This window comes from Perca fluviatilis, chromosome 11 (assembly GCF_010015445.1).
Source record: "Perca fluviatilis chromosome 11, GENO_Pfluv_1.0, whole genome shotgun sequence".
NCBI lineage: Eukaryota > Metazoa > Chordata > Actinopteri > Perciformes > Percidae > Perca > Perca fluviatilis.
Window position 1 is genome coordinate 21,188,159 of NC_053122.1, and position 20,756 is coordinate 21,208,914.

The 20,756-nt window shown below is 37.5% G+C and overlaps 3 protein-coding genes across 5 annotated transcripts; 2 read left to right on the forward strand and 1 right to left on the reverse strand.

The window, feature by feature from the left end:
- Positions 1–4,139: 4,139 nt before the first annotated feature.
- Positions 4,140–7,599, forward strand: arf1 (ADP-ribosylation factor 1). Of its 2 annotated transcripts, none has more exons than XM_039815365.1 (5): positions 4,140–4,261; positions 5,300–5,477; positions 5,599–5,709; positions 5,860–5,984; positions 6,105–7,599. In XM_039815365.1, the coding sequence occupies exons 2-5, from the start codon at positions 5,336–5,338 to the stop codon at positions 6,261–6,263; spliced, it is 537 nt and encodes a 178-aa protein (XP_039671299.1). In that variant the 5' UTR covers positions 4,140–4,261; positions 5,300–5,335; the 3' UTR covers positions 6,264–7,599. The 2 variants fall into 2 exon arrangements, with proteins under 2 accessions (XP_039671299.1, XP_039671300.1); XM_039815366.1 differs by having other exon boundaries at positions 4,248–4,265.
- Positions 7,600–9,134: 1,535 nt separating this feature from the next.
- On the reverse strand, positions 9,135–13,469 carry c11h1orf35 (chromosome 11 C1orf35 homolog). Its single transcript, XM_039815361.1, has 8 exons — positions 12,886–13,469; positions 11,862–12,012; positions 11,725–11,770; positions 11,533–11,612; positions 10,919–10,991; positions 10,597–10,676; positions 10,370–10,483; positions 9,135–9,674 (listed from the first exon to the last, which is right to left on the reverse strand). Exons 1-8 carry the CDS (start codon positions 12,980–12,982, stop codon positions 9,419–9,421), a joined length of 897 nt encoding a protein of 298 aa, XP_039671295.1. The 5' UTR covers positions 12,983–13,469; the 3' UTR covers positions 9,135–9,418.
- On the forward strand, positions 12,559–20,526 carry guk1a (guanylate kinase 1a). 2 transcript variants are annotated; one of them, XM_039815362.1, is made up of 7 exons: positions 12,559–12,737; positions 17,424–17,537; positions 17,972–18,013; positions 18,134–18,369; positions 18,932–19,016; positions 19,101–19,186; positions 19,484–20,526. In XM_039815362.1, the coding sequence occupies exons 1-7, from the start codon at positions 12,581–12,583 to the stop codon at positions 19,520–19,522; spliced, it is 759 nt and encodes a 252-aa protein (XP_039671296.1). In that variant the 5' UTR covers positions 12,559–12,580; the 3' UTR covers positions 19,523–20,526. The 2 variants fall into 2 exon arrangements, with proteins under 2 accessions (XP_039671296.1, XP_039671298.1); XM_039815364.1 differs by lacking the exon at positions 12,559–12,737 and adding an exon at positions 13,527–13,693.
- The last annotated feature ends 230 nt before the right edge of the window (positions 20,527–20,756 follow it).

The following is a 20,756-nucleotide window of genomic DNA, read 5'->3' on the forward strand; positions in this document are numbered from 1 at the left end:
TACGTGTACAATGATTTGGGCATGACTGACTCAGCGACTTGGAAAACGCCTCAGGTGATGATGTAGTCCATATACATTGCCCATAAATATACCAAAAGCATATTTTCTTGACTTTGAAAATCTCCTGAGTCTTAGCTGAGCTGTCCCGTCTGCAGCTGTGGCCCCCAGGTGGGGATAGGTGTTCGGGGGACACATTTGACACAAATAAAGAAGGGATTTAAAGAGTGAGAGAGAGAGAGAGAGAGAGAAAGAGAGATAGAGAGAGAGAGTGCACACGTGCACGTGTGGAAAAAAATTGTCAAAGCGTGTATACAAGCGGGGCCATCAGAATTTGTTTGTGTGTTTGTGTGTGTGCTTTGAGGGGGTGATATATACACCCCCCTACTGTCCTATTTCTAGTACTCTGTCTACGCATCACAACTGTCAGTAACTAGTGAGATATGAAGCCGCAAAGGACCAACTAGGAAGGAGCCCATCAAATGGATATTACCGCTGTGTTTGCCTGTGGAGTATGGAAAGTTGGATTTAGCATTACCCCTAGGATCTTTACTGTACCTTTGGCTCATTACATGGTACGTTATAAATGCATATTATGCTAATTTCAACCCAATAAAGTCTGCTTTTAGTGAGTTTTAGTTAAAATCCTCATGAAATAAAAAGAGAGATAAGCTGCTATTGGAGATATTCTTAAATCTTGACAATATCCAGTTGATTGCTGAGCAATTTTTCTGCCTCATATCTCTTTGAATTTAAAATGTACGTGTTAGAAGACAACAATGACAGGTTTAGGTCCCGTCCTTTTTACTTTTTATATTAACAATATCATTCCATCTTTGGCAAACTGTCATGCCCATTTGTACGCAGATGACACAGTGCTCTATTAGGTTGCTAATTCTTTACATCTAGCAGTCGAACACTTACAGCATTCATTAAACATTCTGCAAGAGGCTCTAAGACTTGCACTAAACTCTAAAAAGTTCCTGTTATTTTCCTGAGCCAGAGCTAATAGACTATACTAATATTTCTACTGAAGTGAGAGAGTCACATACAATATAAATATCTTGGCATCTGGATTGATGAAAAACTCATATTTAAATTTTACATTAATAATCTTGTGTTTATCATCACATAAAAAGGTTGGCTATTCCTATAGAAATAAAACCATCTTTCCCACGTTTTGTAGGAAAAGGGTTGTTAAGACAGTTTTCATGTCTGTCTTGGACTACGGTGATGTGATTTATAGACACACATCCTCCTCAGCTCATCACTGACCTTGAGATTTATTATTGGTGATGTCTAGTACACATCATTGTATTTTAGGGTTGGGTGTTCTTCTCTTCAAGAGAGACCTTATACTTACTGGATTTTTTTTTTATCAATTAAGGCCCTACTGGAAAATTAATAATTAATAATCACTCAGATTTATCAGACATGCTCTACTGACTGGCTCTTGCTACATGTTTCATGAGCTAGGTCAAAACTTGGAAAAACTGCTTTTTACTTAAGTGCACCTGACTCCTGGAACAAAATACAGCACATCCTGTAAATCAATTCACTTATACCTTTTGGACATTTAAGAAACTGTATATTATTTCACATTTTAATTTCTTTAATTTCTTTATCAAATGATCTATCCTTGTTGCAAAATGTTTATCTATCAAATTATTTCCCCTAATCGTAAGGTTTTAATGGTTTTTTTATTATATTTTATTATTTAATAATGAGATCGGTCTTGTCTTTTAGTATATCTATTGTAATTGACTAAATGTTACTGTAAATTAGGGTTGCCCCCATGGGCGATTTTAGACCCTTTTTAGGGTGGCTCAAGCTCACCTAAATTTAATCTCAGCCCCCCTAAAAATTATTTTAAAAAAATTGAAATCAATTTTAGTGCTTTAAGTGAGAGTTTGAGAACTTGTCTGTTAGTAACTAAGGACAACCAATTACAGGTTCAAAGGGCTTGATTCCCTTTTAATATCCTGTGTCGCTGACGCCAATGTGCACCTGTAACCCAGTCAGCAAAAAGGGTTAACAGAAACTTAATTTTGGCCAATCGGAGGTGGTTGTGCCAGACTCCTGCCTTTGACTGAGTCTCTATCTAATCTGTCAGAGGGAGAGCAGGAGTGCGGTTGTGAAGTTTAACGTTGGTAGTCCCCAGAGAAGAAGTTGGTAATTTCGTGGCTCAGATTAGAACCCAAATTGAAATGTAAGCAACTAAAATTGCTGAATGTTAGAACACTGTGTCAAATTGGTCATTATTACTGTGACTTATAGTAAGTGTCAGGCTTAGTTCCATCATAGTGTCAAAAAACGTTAGCTGACGTTGTTCAGTAGTTAGCTCAGAGATTACTGGCTAATGAAATTACTGATTTAGTAGAGAGGGTGTTAACACTTTTGCAAGGCACTGTATCCGTGTCACATTCTCATTAGGGGCTGAGCCCCCCTAAAGGTTACAGAGCAATGCAGAGTTGAAGTCCGTGTTCTGTGCTGTTTATGTTTTCTTTGCTGTAATTTAAGTGGTGGTTATTGGTCTAACTGATACTATTAAAAATTAAAAGTAAAGATGGTTAACAGTTACACTAACAGGTGAAGAACAGGTTTTGATCTCATAACCATGTTTTTAAGATGATAAATATAGATAATAAATCTTGACATGCATTAGATATCACTATTTTAGAAAATGTATTTGCTTTAGATAATCTGAATGGGCAGTGAAATGCTTTGTTATGCAAATGTGACTATCCAAACTTGACAGCACAAACTTTGGTAAATGTCTGATTCACTAAATACGATATTGGAAACATCAATAAACGGAACACCTATGTACATAAATATTGCTGTGTTCTCCAAAATGCAACTTTACTTTAATGTGTTTTTTTTTTATAATTTTGAATTGATTTTGAAAAGGTTAGATAAACCCATAGGTTGCAGAATTTCCTTATATCAAAGAAAAGCACATAGTTTGTTAAAGGAAACTGGCACATGTCAGAGTTTGTGTTTTGACTTGAAGACACTTGACCCTTTATGAAACCTTTGTTTCATGGACAAAGTTTTCTTTTCTTTTTTAGAGATTGTCATATAGCTGTGTGTTTTCTAAAATTTAAACAATTTGTAGTATTAGTTTTGGCAATATGTTCTAAGAACTATTTCCTTTAAGAACAAATCTTCAAACAATATATGCAAAAGAAAAAGAAGATAAAAAACAGGTCTTGTAGATACTGAGGGTTTTGTTATAGTGAATCAGGATTTGAATCATGTCTATGTCTGATTGTAACGCTGATATTGAAAGCGGAGTTAAATGTGAGACAAATCGAAACAATTGTTACTCAGTAAACACCTTCCACATACATAAAAAAGACATCAATTGCTGTGAAAATATGCTGAGAGCGATCTCTCAGGCATTTGGCAGGGCAAAACCACAAATTATGGTTGCAGTGTGAGACAGCATTACGAGCCTTTACTGTGTGGTCCATCCCCAACTTTAGACCCTTTTCCCCTCCTGCTGCTCTCTCCTGCCCTTTTACCCTCCTGCTGCCCCCTCTGCTGGGGGTAGCCGGCATAGTTGACCCTGGTTAAAATTCAACTGGCCCAACAATAAAGTGGTTAGACTTTTCCTCAGTGGATCAAAAGGAAGTGGAAGTGGAAGTAGCAGAGTTTGAAAACAAATACCTCTATAGATTTAAATGAATTCAAACGGCACAGTAAGACATCACCAGGATGCTCCTTTGGCAGTAAAAGATTCCCTCTTTATAGTCTAGACAATTAATACACATGACATAACTGGGAGTTACCATAAATCAATTTAAAGTAGAGTATATTGCTGATTTACAATAGGTTAGATGTCTTCAGACTTATATAATTGTTGATAATTTAGGTTAAATGACAATATTGCGTATTGGGGTTTAGGCTGTGTGTCCCAAAAAATCCAATAATATTACACTTGACCCCTTTATTAACAGTTTATTTTTAACCCCCAGTATAAAGAGACATAATAGGCTACGTCAATTTATTTCAAGAGACATACATGAGGGGGCCCCGTTATATACTTTATCTTGTAAGGGGTCCTTGGCTGAAAAAAGATTGACAACCTCAGCAATGAACAATGTCAGCGGTGCGTGTAATGCTTCCCTCAACCACAGGGGGCGACATCTTCCAGCCTGATGCTCACGGAAGTTTAGCTGGAACGGAAACTCTGACGTGTCAAATTGTCGCCATTTTCCTGAGGAAGGAAACGCCTTGAGGAAGGAAACATATCAACTGTGTAAGTGTGTACAACTTTAATCAAGCTTGCTGTTTTCGCTGAATGTAGTCGTACTAGAAGCCATGCGTTTTCAAGCAAAATCGTCTTTGTGACCGCGGTTGTTAGGATAATAAGGACACCGAGAAAAAAGAAAAAACTGACGGCTGCTAAAAGCTAACATTACCGATGATGCTAACTCTAGCTAACTAGCTAAATATACTAACGTTTCCCTGGTATTTCCTTATTTTCTAACTCTTAGCTAGATAACATATGTCTTAATTTGACATGAAAATAAATTAAATGAGGATCGTATCATGCTGAAAAGTAGTTTTTCAACATATTGTCGAAAATGTGAACTGCTCGGACGACTAACAATACTTGCCTAGCTAGTCTCATAGCCAGCTAACGTTGTTGTTTGTTTACGTGGGTTTATGTTAGTGTGGCATTGCCCCTTGGCAAGCTTAATGTCAAAGTACTCCAGTTAGCCGCCTTAAGTCTGTATTTGCGAAAATGCTGGGGTCCTAACACAACGTTAGTGTAGCTAACTTGCGGAGAAAGCATAGTTAGCTAGCTAATTACCGGTAACGTTCGGAATGACGGCTAGTTGCTAATGCTGCATTCATGTGCTATCGGAAAAATGAAATAATGACTGGGAAATTTTAATTTAGTTGTTTAAACACTGAGCAATGTTTTAGAGGTTTGGGGAATGTACTGGTGTCGCAAGAAGTCTGGGACACAATCAATAATATAAAGCTTTAAAATGGAAATAAACACGAAACATTATTTAATGTGTTATTTAAACGCTCTGAGCAATAAAATACAACTCATCTTCCTTTGTAGCTTCCGTGTTTTTCCCACATTACGGCTTAAAAAGCTCAACACACCGAAGTCGGAAGAATTACTTTTTGCTTTAAAAATACTTTTTGGTATTGCAGGTTACTTTTTTATTATTATTCATTGACGAATTGTTCAGAACTTCTCCAAATAACGTTTGATTATATTAGGCATGGTCTTCGATGCTGCCCTAATTTCAACACTTGATTTGTTGTTTTTCCTCAGTTTTTTTGCCAAAGTAGGTTCCCATCACCAGCCGCCATGGGGAATATGTTTGCATCGCTCTTTAATATGTGGAAGAAGGAGATGAGGATCCTCATGGTCGGTCTGGATGCTGCTGGAAAGACGACTATTTTGTACAAGCTGAAACTTGGAGAGATTGTGACTACCATTCCCACAATAGGCAAGTCAAACATTGTAAAATAGTTATGTTTACATATAAATATATGTGTGCCCTTATTACTGTTAAATGGGGACTTTAGGTATGTTTTTAATGTGATTATTTGTTGTCTTTTTTTATTCAGGTTTTAATGTAGAGACAGTAGAGTACAAGAACATCAGTTTTACAGTATGGGATGTCGGTGGTCAAGACAAAATCCGACCGCTGTGGCGTCATTACTTCCAGAACACACAGGGTATGTTTAGTTATGTCAAAACCTTAGTGCACATCAGTCACTTTGTAATGGCCTTTTTTATATTCACTAAATGTCCACTGCTTTATATTTTTGTAAGATACAGGATACATCATCACACACTCATTTGTTCCCTATTTGCTCTTGTTCCAGGTCTCATCTTTGTTGTAGACAGCAACGACAGAGAGCGATGTCAGGAGGCTCGTGAAGAGCTCTCAAGAATGTTGGCAGAGGACGAGTTGCGTGATGCCGTGCTATTAGTGTTTGCCAACAAACAAGTAAGATATACTTATGAAAAGCTTTGATATAGGCAGGTGTGTATCATAACCAGTTTACTGCAAGTTTCTCCTGTTCACAGAGTTGGCTTCTAATGTTGTCTCACTGTTTATTGATTGTAGGACCTTCCAAACGCTATGAATGCAGCAGAACTCACAGACAAGTTGAATCTTCACAACCTACGCGGCAGAAACTGGTACATCCAGGCAACCTGTGCCACCACAGGGGATGGCCTCTACGAAGGACTGGATTGGTTGTCTAGTCAGCTCAAAAACCATTAATAATCACCTGCTATCTACAACTAATCTACTCCACCCAATCTCTGACCTTGCTCTTTATTCTAAAGGTGTTGCAAAACTGAGTTACCCTCTCCTAAAAAAATGTACTGGAAGATGCCCTCGCCTCAGCTGTTATTATCACAAACATACAGGCCAGTGGTGGAGATGATCTGTTCTTGTAAAGCTGTTAGGTTTTTCTATTTTATTTTATGTAACTGTAAATATATTTGGTAATGGGGCAGCTTATTGCACTCTTACAAATCCTACCGTGGTTATTTCTCTTTCTGGCTGTTGGGCAGCCATGTGTCCACTGAATAAGAAAAGGGAGGTGAGGAATACGAATTTACCAGCACATTTGCCCAGGACCTCAATGCAATCTGATGACTTGTCATTATCTGGTCACATGTACTGTAGGGAGTGATCCATGAGGGGCTTATAATTATAAAAAAAACTGAATTAAACACTGATGCACTACTTGCAGCTACTGTGGTTACTTTAACCAGTGACTTCATGTACCAGCCCCCCAAATTTGTGTTCTTAAACACTGGCATTGACTATTTGTACTCTGTACTGACATCACTTTGTCCAAGTTGAGAACTCCTGTCTGTGAACATTTACCAGCCTTTGTTATACAGTATGTTGGCTTGAATTGAGAAATGCTGCAGCAATCTCACATCTGTGTTTCATGGTTGTTTGAAAGGCAGGCTGTCGAGTCAGCATTGGGTGTTTGTATTTCTAAGTCTCAGGTTTATCATGTGCTGCCTTTGCAATATACTTGTTAGCAAAATTGCATGATGTGGTCTGTTGGTCTTTAGGGACATGCAAACTTACTGGGTGTTTACATCATTAGGCTGCACAGGAACTATTACTCCACTGAGTACTTATTTCAACAGCCCTATACTGTAATTCTGTGTACTGGTAGGTTATTGTAACAAAAGGAGTTGCACACTACAATGGCCCTACTGTCTTCACTAAAGGCTCTGGCAAGTCATGCCTTTTTTTTATTCAGTTATCAAATCTGGGAAATTGCATTTTGATTTTAATGCAAAATCAGTTTCAGCTACATGTTTAGTGTAGTGCCAGTATTTCTTCCTTTGCAGTACAGCATTGTGCTTGGGTTAACACATGTTGCCTTTTATTTTCAAGCTTTTTTTCTACGTGTTATTTTACTGCTCTGAACATGTCTTGAGGGTGCATCAAACATTTTTGTCTTTGATTTATATCAACCTAAATATTTGGAAACTGTTAATCTCTTACTTAAGTTTGTCTGTTTTTAATGTAAAGCATTTGTTTTGTGAGAAAAAAAAGCACTGTAATTAAAGTGACTGGATAAAAACTGTTTCTGCAAATGATTTTCATTCTTACACTCTATGCAATAAAACTGCTGAATGTAGCTTTTCTCCATACATTGAAAATGTGCATTTCTACGTCTAAAACATGCACACCTAATTTTGCTAACTTTATATATAGAGGTGAAATGATTAGTCAATATACACAAAGTTAACACATTTAATGTTTCATTTATCAAGCAGAAAATGCCAAATATTCTGTCTCCAGCTCCATTATATTCAAGTGCTCCAGTGAGTGACAGTACGCAAGCATGCATAACAGGACCTGAAATCAAAGCAGCTAAATGGAATTCAGCATCATTAATTTCATTATTCACACCTGTGCTTTTCCTTCTCTGAAGTCAAAATGCCATCTGTGGAAAAAGTCCTATTATGAGTGTTAGTTTTCTGTTGAATAAAATTTTTGAAAAGGAATTTAATTTTCTATAACAAAAAGGTTTTGGTGTGTTGGTCAGACAAAAAAAGCAATTCACTTGTGATGGGCAGCTTTCACACTTGTCTTACATTTAATTGACAGTGATTAATAAAAACAATTGGTGAACTGATAAAAATAGGCAGTAGTTGCAGCTCTAACAAAGTAGTAATAAACTTAACGAAACAATACTAAAATTTAACAACAAACCCGAGAACGTGGTGTCATAGCAACCTGTTGGGGCTGTCACCCTTTGACCCAGGGAGAAATGAGATACCCCAAGGTGATGTAAACCACCCACTGTTGGGTTAAAGTAGTAATGTGGAGAGCACACCCTGTTTCACACTGTGTAGGGTGGCAATCTAGGACAGCATTCTTGCAGGTTGATTAGGCTGCTATGGTTAATGCAGCCAGGCCTATAAAACATGGCAGGAAAGTATGGTGGTGGTGGAAGGGGAGGGAGTTGGAGTCTTGGGTCCCTCATAGGGCTGCTTTGTGTGGCCTCCTCTCCTGCTGCTCCGTCAGCTTGGTTTGTGTGTGGCAGTCTAACGGTACTCGGCCATATAAAAGGACCAGCCGTTTTTTGCACTCTTCTTTATGAATGCCTTGCTCTTTTTTAGTGCACCCCCCAGGTGCCAGCCAGCAGAATACCCTCTTTCAGACCAATTCAAGGCAAATGCAAACACTACACTCTATTATTACCAGTGGAGAGCATTCCAATGGTATCGCACTAGTCAGGGAGCTGAACCTACATGGTGAGGGATTAAGGAGCGCTGGCATGATTGAGAAAAGAAAAGGACTGAAGCTGCGGAGTAGTGCAAGAGGCACAGTGGGATGGAGGACATGTGCAAGGACGGAAAAAGGCGTCAAGGAGCATCTTAGAAATATTTCAAGAACACTTGCTTGACTCTTTTCAGACGTAGGCTTAATTTAGCAAGAGACAGCTCCATGTCTTATATTAAAATATTTGAAAGTTAATTCTCTAAGACTGCCCAAACAGTAACAGCTACCAGGGCCAGACATAGGAATACAAGAGCATTGTGTTTGCTTTGCAAAATATGTTGCATTGTATTCTACACTAATGAGATAAAAATCACAACATATAACAATATAGAAAATTAGATACTTGGTTTAATCACATAAATCGTGTTAAAAACTTGTCAAACACAATGCAATATAACACAAAAGACACCAGTGTCCCATGACTAACTGACCAACTCATTGGGTGAAGAAGTTAAAACACGAGGCCAAAGCCTGCGAGTCAGACACATCGACCTGTCTCCATCCACCGTCCGTTTGGCTATTTGGGGGAAATGAGGTTTTCAGGGCCAGCCAGGCTGCTGTAGAACATTCGGTCCACGTAATGCGTCTTAGAATTGGGGGGGATGGGGAGGACATTAGTTGTCCGAGTCTGTGTCGTGGCGTCGCCTGTGGCTTTGTGTGGCACCAGCAGGAGCCGTCTTGTGGCTGACAGGGTTACGGGGCACAGGAGACCCCCCATCAGAGGAGTCTGTGTCATGCCGCTGCTGACGATGATGGGGGTAGGAGGGCCGTTGCTCGGCCTTTGCTCCCCCCCTTGAATGGCTGTCATGGGGTCTGGCTCCACTCTGACTATAGTATGATGGATTATGATGATGGTGGTCCTTTCTCTGCCTGAAGAGTAAAAGGGAAACAAATAATCAATGATAGGGTCGTGGAGGATCGGGTAAGATATTGTGAGGCCGGGGAAAAAGTAGCTGCCAGATGAGCTTTATAGTGACATCCACAGAAACCACCCACACCGACAAATGTCTGTATATTTAACAACTTATATAATTAAATCTGTACGCTACCATCATATGTTGAGGTTATATTATAATTCCTCTCTCACCAGCACATTCATTTACAGTATTTTAATCTGGTATGCCCCCTTCCTACACAACTGATTTACATGATATATCTAAAGTCTTTTGACACATGCACCCCAAATTTAAAAAGCCAATGCTTCAAGATGCCCTGTGTAGGACAGTGCATTAGTGCCCTCTAGTGCTGGCAGACGAAAGCTTTTGTTTCATAGCAAGTCTGTAAATTTGCAAGTTTGGCCGCAAAACAGGAGTTGGACACAGTCACATAAACAAATGTGCAATATAATTTAACAAAATACAATACAATTTGACTCATTGATGCAACCTTTGTGAAGCCTGTAATAATTACATATGATTTCAAAAGAGATGAGAGATGTTCTTCCAAATACATGATATGGGAGCAATGAGCATAGGTTTTTTTATGCCATACTTTATAAGTTTTCTTGTTATTTTGTCCACTCTCACGCGAGAGATCAAAAGATCTGTATGAATAAATGAACCAACCTCTTTCTGTTGTCATCTGACCCCGAGGAGGACGAATCTCTTCTTTCCCTTTTCTTCTTTTTTTCCTTCTTCTTTTTGCTCTTTTTCTCTTTCTTTTTCTTTTTGCTCTCGTGCCTACAGAGAGAGAAAACAACAACACATTGTGTTTTATGTTTTTTTTGTGTCTGAAATGTATGGGTGTTCAGCAATTTTGGTCTTAGGCGGTAACTTCTATAATGCATACTCACCGTTGTTCCATATCCCCTTTTTCTACACTCTGAGATGTCTTTGTTTTTGAGGTTTCTGGACAACCTTCTGTTCTTTGGTGCTGTAAAGAAAGAAAGAACTTCTTTAATCTTTACATCACGTTGTAAATCCAGTGAAAGAAACTGTCCTTACTCTAAACTCTTAAAGTCTCTTCATTACATGCAAAACATATTCAAAAGGCCTATTTTTATTTTCTATTTTATTTTTCCATTTTATGCTTTGCACTTACATTATAAACGTCTGCATCTTACTGAGTCTTCATCTTAAAACATTCAGTGACAATATTCATTGAGAAGAACTTACTGTAAAAACAGGCAAGCCTATTTTAGCTGCCTCCTTTTCCTTTTGGGATAGCACCATTTTTCTTGACCCTGCACTGTAGATGAAAACATATTTAATAACAAACACTTTACAATCACGGTGCATTAAGATAAAAGGCTCTCTTGCCGTCACTTGAATGTCACTGGGAACAGTTTAATGAGTTTTAACAGACAAAAATAGAACATAGTGAGATGTAATGTAATTTTCCTACCAATATGCTGTTTGCTCCAAAACAAACAATTTTCAAGATAGAAAGAAAGATCTTACTAATGTAAAAAGCAGGACTTTAATGAACTGAAACTCACAAAAGTGGTGGATGTTTAAATTTCTGAAATGCCGTTTACATATGAATAGGGTATTTAAAATTATGATTTTAAATGCTCAGGAATTCTTTCTTCTGACATTTTCGAGGTGGAAACTTTCCATGTTGATTTCTGCATATTCTCGTGTAAATTATATGTATATTCAGTACAGGGTTATTTTGTTTTCACATACTGCCCTTTTAAAATTGCTGATTCGTTTTATTTAGTTGCTTTGTATAATAGGTTGTTATATCCCCAAAAGTTGACAATGTTTTTAAGAAATAAGAAAATCACCTGGAGCTTCCCAAGCCTGAAACACGGTCCACATTTCTCTCTTCGCCATCATCTTCCCTCCTGCAAACATCTGCAAGGTCCTGGTATCAAAAATGTAAAAATTTAAATCATTCAACCATTTTAATAAATGCAAGTTCTTTACAAATTTAAAAAAGCTTTTGAGTGAAAGCTGTACCAAACAAAGTGACATACCTCTTTGGTCAGGCCAGTCGGTTGCCTCTTCATATTCTTGTGTCCTCTAGATGCAGAATGGAAAAGATAAATTAATTATATTTCTTAACCCGCACTTGCATTTGTCATCCATTTCTTTTATAGGAAGTTGTACGTACAGGGCAGCCATCAGTGCCTCATGCTCTGCAGCCTTAACAGCAGCAAGTTCCTCCTCTTTGGACAAAGGTGTGCCATCCTTTTTGTCTCTTGCATACCATGACAGATCTTTGCCTTTTTGCCATCGTCCTACTGGTGCCATTAAAGAGTTCCCTGGAAACAAGGCAGGAGAATTGAGAGTAGTTGAGAAAGATGCTTCATTTCTGCTGTATTTTACAGCTCAGTTTTGAACAGCCCCTCCTTATGCTGTTTTTTTTTTTTATCTTAAAAAAAAGAAGTATTAATCGATTGTCAAAACAGTCTGTAATCTTTTGGTTGTAGGTTGATTAATTGACTAATCAGTGCACCTTTGCACTGATGTTGATATTTGTAGCTACTGACTTGACTATCCAAACTGGAATAGCACAAATTATTCTGTTTTGGGGCTGATTTTTTCCTTTGATGTAGCTAACACGTTAATGAAGAAACACTTTGGCAATGATATTTCGCTTTGGAGAATACACATTTTGGGTCTCTCCAAAATCACCTGTCAATTTTACTATACTTTTAAAAGCTCTACTGTTGAAAATGCATTGTCATTTGTTGTGGCATGAGCCTTTTAATGTACCCATATCATGTGTTTACGTCAGTTCATGTTCCAAAAAGAAGGCCATTTGCTTAACAACACTGTATTCTATTTCATCCTTTTATGTCACAGCGGTGGTGGGTCTTCTTGTTTGGCATGCTGACATGTTGGCAGCCGTGTGTTTGCTCAGATAGCAGAGTGGCTACGTGTGCGTGCTCTGAGGAGAGGGAGCAACGAAAGCTAGGACCTGCTGATTGTAAAGTGGAAAACAGGACTACCGAGAACCGTGTTATGAGGGACGCTAAAACAAAAGGTATGGAAATACAGCACGTTGAGTACCGAAGCCATGGTGTGTAGTTTAACTAGGATTTTAGAAGACTTGCTCTGTTGGTAGCAAGTTAGCAAACGCTAGCGGTGTGAGCGGTGATAGTGGACTTGGCTGCCAGTTTTTTAAGACTTACCGAGATAATTTTCTCTGTGTTTATCGACTTTCACGTCATCCCAGTTGAACTGGTCCTGGCCTCCTCTGACCCCTCCGGATCTCGATGAACCAAACATTTTTTGTCGGTTGCTTTGATGACTTTAGAGAAGAAGCGGTCTACCGTTAGCTCAACCAGCTGACTTTAGCCACATTAGCACAAGAGCAGCACGATTGGTAAGGCCTTCATCCGGGTAGTTTTGCGTTAAGTTGATCTTCCCAGTGTTGATCGAAACAACGCGTTTCCTAGTGGTTGTGTTTACGTTGACCCTTGAAACTGATCCGATAACTAATGTGGTCAGTTATTTCCTCCAAAGAGCTGCAGAGCGCAATATGAATCGTTGGATTAAACCGCGTTAACTGAAGCTAGGCTATGCTATATTACTAACTTTACTTTGCGACCTGAAAACATGGATGTATAATAAGAACCTAAAAACAAAGCTACACTAAGAGTGCGCATATGTTTCTCCCGGTTAAGGTAGAAACTGTAGTGCAATATATAATATTGGCTGCCTTTGTATCGTCTATTCTCTTTGGCTTTTGATAAATAATAAACTCCACTTTTCTGTCTTGATGGAGATTTGTGTTTTGTTGTCGCGCGTATTTCCCGACGCTCGCGAACGTAACGTTTCGATGTTTTGGCCCGCAATGATGACGTGCTCAGCACAATTTTCCTTAATGGCTTAAACAGCAAAGACTCAGGAGAGGAGGCAGAAAATCCGGACCCTGACCCAAAATCTTGGACTAAAGTAACTCGATGTACATGAGATATTTTTCCAGGCTATTTTCAGGTAGGAAGGAGAATGTCTGTCTCTTTTATGTATTGTCTGCCATTATCACTGTAGCTAATGCTGCCATTCATTCCATTCAGTGAGAAGTCGGATTGTTTATGCTGTGTTGTTTTACGGGAAGAAGATGGTTGTTGTGTGTTCACTGACGTTACCTGTAGTTTAATCGTCGTTTAAATATCGTCCTTAATTAGTATATTATATTATTGCAGGAGGGAATAGGGGGTCCTTAAAACAGCTCAGCATTAAGCATTAATTACAACTACATAACACATAAAATGTCAACATAATAAACTGAGATACCAACAGGGATTGTTTTTAAAACTCATGGTTTAACAGGTATCACTGATGGCTCCCATCTACAATGACTATTATTATTATTAGTAGTATTATAATAATTACAATAAAATATTAAAATATATAATACTACTACTAATAATAGTCATTGTAGATGGGGAGCCATCAGTACCTGCTAAACCATGAGTTTTAAAAAAAAATTTTTCTTTTTTTTTTTTTTTTTTTTAAAAAATAAAATGTTAATGCTAGCTATTTTACAAGACTTTAATCACTCCTGCATCTTAATCTCAATCAATACCTTTTTAGCTCAATTAGTTTACATATGATTATAAAGTTATCAAAACTCCTACCCATCAGCATCAATTCTTCATGGAATGCTTTTCTAGTGTGCATTTACCACCCTAAAAACATGAATTCAGCATTTTCATGCAAATCACAACAGTTTATTGCTTTTATAGCAGTGAGTCAAAGTGCACTTTGCAATGCCTGAGTCGTTTTTATTTGTAAAATAAGTAATAAAGTCTGGCACTTGTGACACTCACTTTCAATATTTGGATGAAAAAAATTTGAACGAAGAGATCACAGCATTAGACTGAATAAGGACCATGACTGGTTAAACACTGCCTACTTAAACTCCTCTGGGTAAACTAAACTAACACAAATAATGTTTTGTTGCAGCCCTAGAAAGTACAACATACATTATGTCAAAACACATAATGTAGGTTGTACTTTCTAGGGCTGCAACAAAACATTATTTTCATCACAGAGTCTGTCAATTGTTTTTAAAAAAGAATTTGATAACAGTTTCCCAGAGCCGGAGTTGACGTATTCAAATTGCTTATTTTGCCCAACTAACATTTCAAGCCAAATATATTCTCATATAAAACAACATATAAGACAAAGACAGGCACCCAGTTATCAGATTTAATAAGCTGGAACCATTAAATGTTTAACATATTTGCTTGAGAAGTAGTTGCTGGTATTTGTTGATTGATTTATTGATTTATCAACTTCTTGTTTCATCGCTCATACTGAACACCTAGCAGACTACTAAGACCTGAAGATTTCACGTGATTCTCTCGCTTCAGGCAAATATCAATCGCATGGGGTTTAGTGCACATGGTTAAAGTCAAGCAACGTGCAGCTTCTAATAAGTGTCAGCCCCTGCTGATTGTAAACTCTCATGTCGCTCATTTCCTGTCACGCAGCTCTATGTCAAATACACATGGTGGATTCTTGTGTGGATTTTGGATTATATGGAGCTGCAAGTTTCAGAAGCTTTGTCAATACATTAATTTAAAAAAGTCTGTCTGTAAAATGTCAGACACTATGATAAATGCTCACTATTTCTCTGAGTGATTAATTAAAATAGCATATTTTTTGTTTGACTGGCAGCTGATGATACAATTAAAGGAAGTATTAGTAAATACAGAGCAAAACTCTTTAACAGTAAATATTAACTTTACTTTATAAATGACAATATTTAGTCTTGTATCAGAATTGATTGATTTAGTTCATGAATTAATTTTCCATCTTTTAATCTTGGCAATACATCTATTAACAAGCAAACTCTTGAGGCCTATTAAATAATTGTTTTGTTTCTTCTAATGATCACAGTAGTTTTAGTAAAGAATTGGCACTAGATGACAATCAGAGGCATACAACATCCTTCCTGCATTGTTTTAGAGCTGAAACAATTAGTCGACAGAAATTAATGAGCAACTGTTTGAATTATCCGTCAATTGTTTAGATAATTTATGAATCAAAAATACTTGACATTCTCTGGTTGCAGCTTCTTAAATGTGAGTATTAGCTGCTGTTTAGGTTAAATATCTTTGGCTTTTGGACCTGATTTTAGTCAGACAAAAAAAGGGAAGAGGTTCCACCATTAAACCATCAATCGGACCAATCAATAATGAAATAGATTTAGATTTATGGATAACTTGTGTGGGGTTGGGTGTGATACCCACTTCAGGACAGAAAAATGTTGAGGAACTACTGCACCTTTAATTAGACATGGTGCTGTTTACGGGAAGCATTCAAGAGGCAATGGAGAATTACTCTTGTCATTTGCACCTGCACAGACGACCTCGCTTCATCTGGTTTGCTTGGAAACAAGAAGGCTTGTAATGCTGTGATTCCACAGCATTTTGTTATTTTAAATCCAGCACACTTTACTTATGTTTTTAAAGATTGATAAGGCTTATTTTATATTTATATTAATTTTTTTATTTTTATTTTTTTTCCCTTTGTACTTTGGTGCATATCATATGGAGTACTTTATTTTCAGACCAATTACCAATCTGTCTGATACCTGGCATTGATGTAGTAGGCCTATTACCAAAGGCTAATGCTTGATACTAGCTTTTCACTGTATTTATTTTAGTAGCTCAATTGCACAACTATAGCTGGTTTCCTGTTGCAATTATCTGGAAGGTGCTCCCAGTTTTTACTTATAACCAGTTATACTGCATTGTTTTCTTTGCTTCTTAAAACTACAAACACTTAATATTATTAAGGAGAATTGAGGGTTGTCTCAGCTTTTGGACTAGAAATAAAACACGCATACAGGTCTTTACTTTAATATCGGATCATTCTGGATAAATCTACTCAACATTTTTAAATTTATCTCAATACATAACAAAATCTAGTGTGTAATGGCACTGCCCTCCCTTTTTCTCTCCTCCCTCTCTACTCTACTCCCTAATCTACTTACACACAATCACACACGCAATCACTTGAATTCACGGTCTGCTTCGGCTCTGTGTGTATTGACGAAAGGTAAGGAGGAACGCTACAGACGATTACTTTATTCTTTACTTGAGTAGCTTGCCTAAGAAATGTTGTTAATGAAAGAAAAGTTGTGTAGAATATATCGCAGTGTAGTGAAGGTATGATGTTGAAGTAGCTATTTTGCAAAGATGTAAAGTACAAGTAACATTTATAGGTTTGTCAGTGATTGGATTGCGTAATTTAGTTAAAGGGAGTTTTAAGTCATTGTTTACATGAATATGGGCCCATGTCTCTATTAAAAGCATTTTTCCTCCTTAGCCTGTTGTATGTCTTAGCTCTTCTGTTTTTGTCCTGCCATCCCAAGCAGAGTAGAGCTCTCCAATTAGTGAGTAATTGTTTTTGCACCATGGTAACCTCACGGCTTGCCAACCCGTTGATTGCCTTTGCTCTTGTGGGAGATGTTTTGGTCCCATCATTTGGTTCGCCTGTAAGAACCGCTGGCTTATAATTTTATCACATTTATCTCACCAGAGCAAGTTGGGCATTTAACCTGCTGTAATGTTGTGAAATCTTTTTAAAGCCATATGTTTGTGCACATACAGTATAATGACTCATGCCATAGGATTCCAGTGGATATGTGTCATCCCTCCAGCATCACCCACTAATTTCCTATATTGAACTCTCCTCTCCACCTCTCCTATAGCTATGGCTGGACCCAGGCCTGTGGTGTTTAGCGGCCCGTCCGGGGCAGGGAAGAGCACTCTGCTGAAGAAGCTCATGAAAGAATACGACGGTGTCTTTGGCTTCAGCGTCTCCCGTAAGTGTGCCACTCTATGCCAAAACATTTAACATTCATTTTCATTCTCACCAGTTGTGAGGCTTGTCATTGATCAGTATAGTCAGTCCTGTAGGTCATCCAGGTTTTCTAGGAGATGTGGTTGTATACAGGTGTATAATGTTAATGTTAATGTTAATGCCACGCATACAATCAAATACAAATAGGGCTGCAACTAATGATTGTTTTCATTATTGATTAATCTGCCCATTATTTTCTTATAAACTCTTGTAAACCATTGTTTAACAATGTATGGACCAAATGATTAATTGATTTTAAAAATGAAAATAGCCTTAGTTGCAGCTCTGACACATTTCCTGTCGCTCAACTAATGGATTAATCAATTATTGTTTAATTTTAAGGTTCAAATAAAGTACAGTACTATGACATACTGTAACTGTCCTCTCAACCCTCAGATACAACAAGAAATCCTCGACCTGGAGAAGAGAATGGCAAAGGTACAACATGTTCCTCCTCTTTCATGACCACTTTCACAGTCAATCACATTTTTAGGAGTCAGTATAATGGTAGCGTTGTTTAATTGTATGAAAAGCATGTGTCCTTTTTTGGGGTTTCAGATTACCATTATGTCACACGGGAGGTGATGCAGACAGCGATTGACAACGGCGACTTCATTGAGAATGCCGAGTTTTCGGGGAACATGTACGGGACGAGTAAAGCTGCCGTGCAAGCTGTCCAGGCCAAGAACCTCATCTGCATACTTGACATTGACATGCAGGGTGTGAGAAACATCAAAAGGACAGACCTCAATCCCATCTACATATCTATCCAGCCGCCATCCATGGCAGTCCTGGTAAGCATTGAAGGAAATGCATTTCATTGAATCGATAGAGGTTCCTGTTTCCCTACCAGAAGGGGGGGGGGTCCTTCGATGTGACCTTGAGTTTATTTTTGTACCACAGTTACCTGAGGCCTGTACTATGAAGCTAGTTCAATATATCCAGTATAGCTTTTCGTTATCTGGCTTCGCTAATCCTATCATCAGCTATCACGCTAAGCAGTCCCACAACTGTGGTTATCAAAAAAAAAAGATATATATATATATATATATATATATATATATATATATATATATATATATATATATATATATATATATATATATATATATATATATATATAAATATATATATGATTGGTCAGTAGGCGGTGCTTTATACGGGTTGATTGTTTTTTTCCGGACTTAGAAGCAGGGTAGCTGTTTAGCATAAGTTACCACGGTAAAACGGAAAACCCAGGGTTAATCCTTTGGGGTTACCTCACTAACCCCAAAATCCTGCTTCGTGGATCAGGCTTCTGGTCATACAGGTTTTGGGTGCTCTGAATATTTCTGAATGCCTTCTGTATTATTTTAGGAAAAACGTTTGCGAGACAGAAAAACCGAGTCAGAGGAGAGCCTCCAGAAGCGTTTACGTGCAGCTCAGGTGGACATGGAGTTTAGTAAGTATTTATAGTTTGTTTGCAAAAATGTAACCACATAAATGTTAAAAACATGACTCTGAACCTAATTATATTTCCTTCTAGGTAAAGAACCCGGTATGTTTGATGTCCTAATTATGAATGATAACTTGGAGGATGCCTATGGGCAGTTAAAACATGTTCTTTCTGAGGTGAGTTACTATTGCAGAACTCAGTCCTTGATTAAATAATCATCAATCCACATTAAAACTGTTTTAATAATTAATTATTTAATTGAGTTGAGCATCAACAAAGATTTTAATACCTTTCCAAAAGCAAAAATCAAAAGGGCAAAACGTATAAGGAATGGATTAAAAATGTTTATTTGCTCTATGTAGTCGCTTGCTTTAAATTTGTTAGGTCATTGTAGATTTGTCTTAATATCTTGTCTTGACCATCATCACCAATCTGTATTATTAGCATTTAAAAAAATGTTTTTCCTTCTTTAGGAAATCAGTATGGTCAAGAAAGTCAACATGTCTTCGTAGGAGACCGAAGCCTGATACCTTCAAGTCTCGTCCAGCCACTCCTCACAATACCACAGACCTTTATTCCAGTCGTGAACATTCCCTCAGATGGTGGATTGTGAAGCTCAGCAAATATCCTTAATGGATACACAAACATTTTTTGGTTTTATATGGTGTATAGTGGTAGTTATTAACAAAATACTACCACACTGTAAAGTATAACCCTTTTTTTTTTAACTGATAAGAAGTGCTTTCCATATTTGTATTTTCACTTTAAGCTACTCCAATAGTGCTCACTTGATATGTAAATGGAATGATATGCAGGATGTTCTGTTAGCAGGGTTTACTGAACACATATATAATGCTTGCAGCTTTGTCCGCGCACCAACCAGGACTAACACAAACAGGGCGTAACATAACTCATTCTATCATGTGGATAAACTTGTTTTTCACGGGTGTGTTTCTCGATATCTTGATTTGTGGCAGCGAATTATGCTGTTCTTTGTGCCACCAGTCATATTGTGTTGATTGGGAAATATATTTACAGAGACAGATAGTTCATGGGGGAACCCCATCTAAAACTTACAATACAACTGATTTCTGGAGAAAAAAAACTTTGCGGCTGTTTACTTGCAAGGGGTACAAGCAACTTAATTTCACTGTTGAAATAATAAAACTGTTTCAGTGTTGGTAAATGTTTTCTTTGGCAGATTTTGTGTGAATTGCCACATGACTCCATTATAGTTTGGTTTGCTGGATAACCATTTTTACTGTTGTGCTCTAAAAGGATCGCATTTATAGAGGTAGAAAATGTTACATAACAAAAACAATAGTACATCTAATGTCATAGAATATAGCTTTTATTTTGGGGGGTCTATAACAGAATAATTTTTCTTACAATTGTAAATTTATGAAAACTTTTATATTGTGTAACTGTTATTTTACAGCTTCCCCTGTACAGTGAAATGGCATTCCGTGTACTGTTTTGACTTAAGGATTGGTTTTTAAATTTGAGAAAAATCTAATGGCATGTTTCTTTTTTTTATTTATATATATATATATATATAGTTAAGAATTAATCACGCAAATCTCCTGTTGTTTACTGAAAGAATATTTATGACCAAGGTATATCAAGGAATCCTGAAGTTACATGTAATTTAATGTAACCTTTATTTATCCCGGTAAGTAGATTGAGAACAATTTCTCATTTGTAACGACGAACTGTCACAGGTCACACAGTTACACATTCATACCT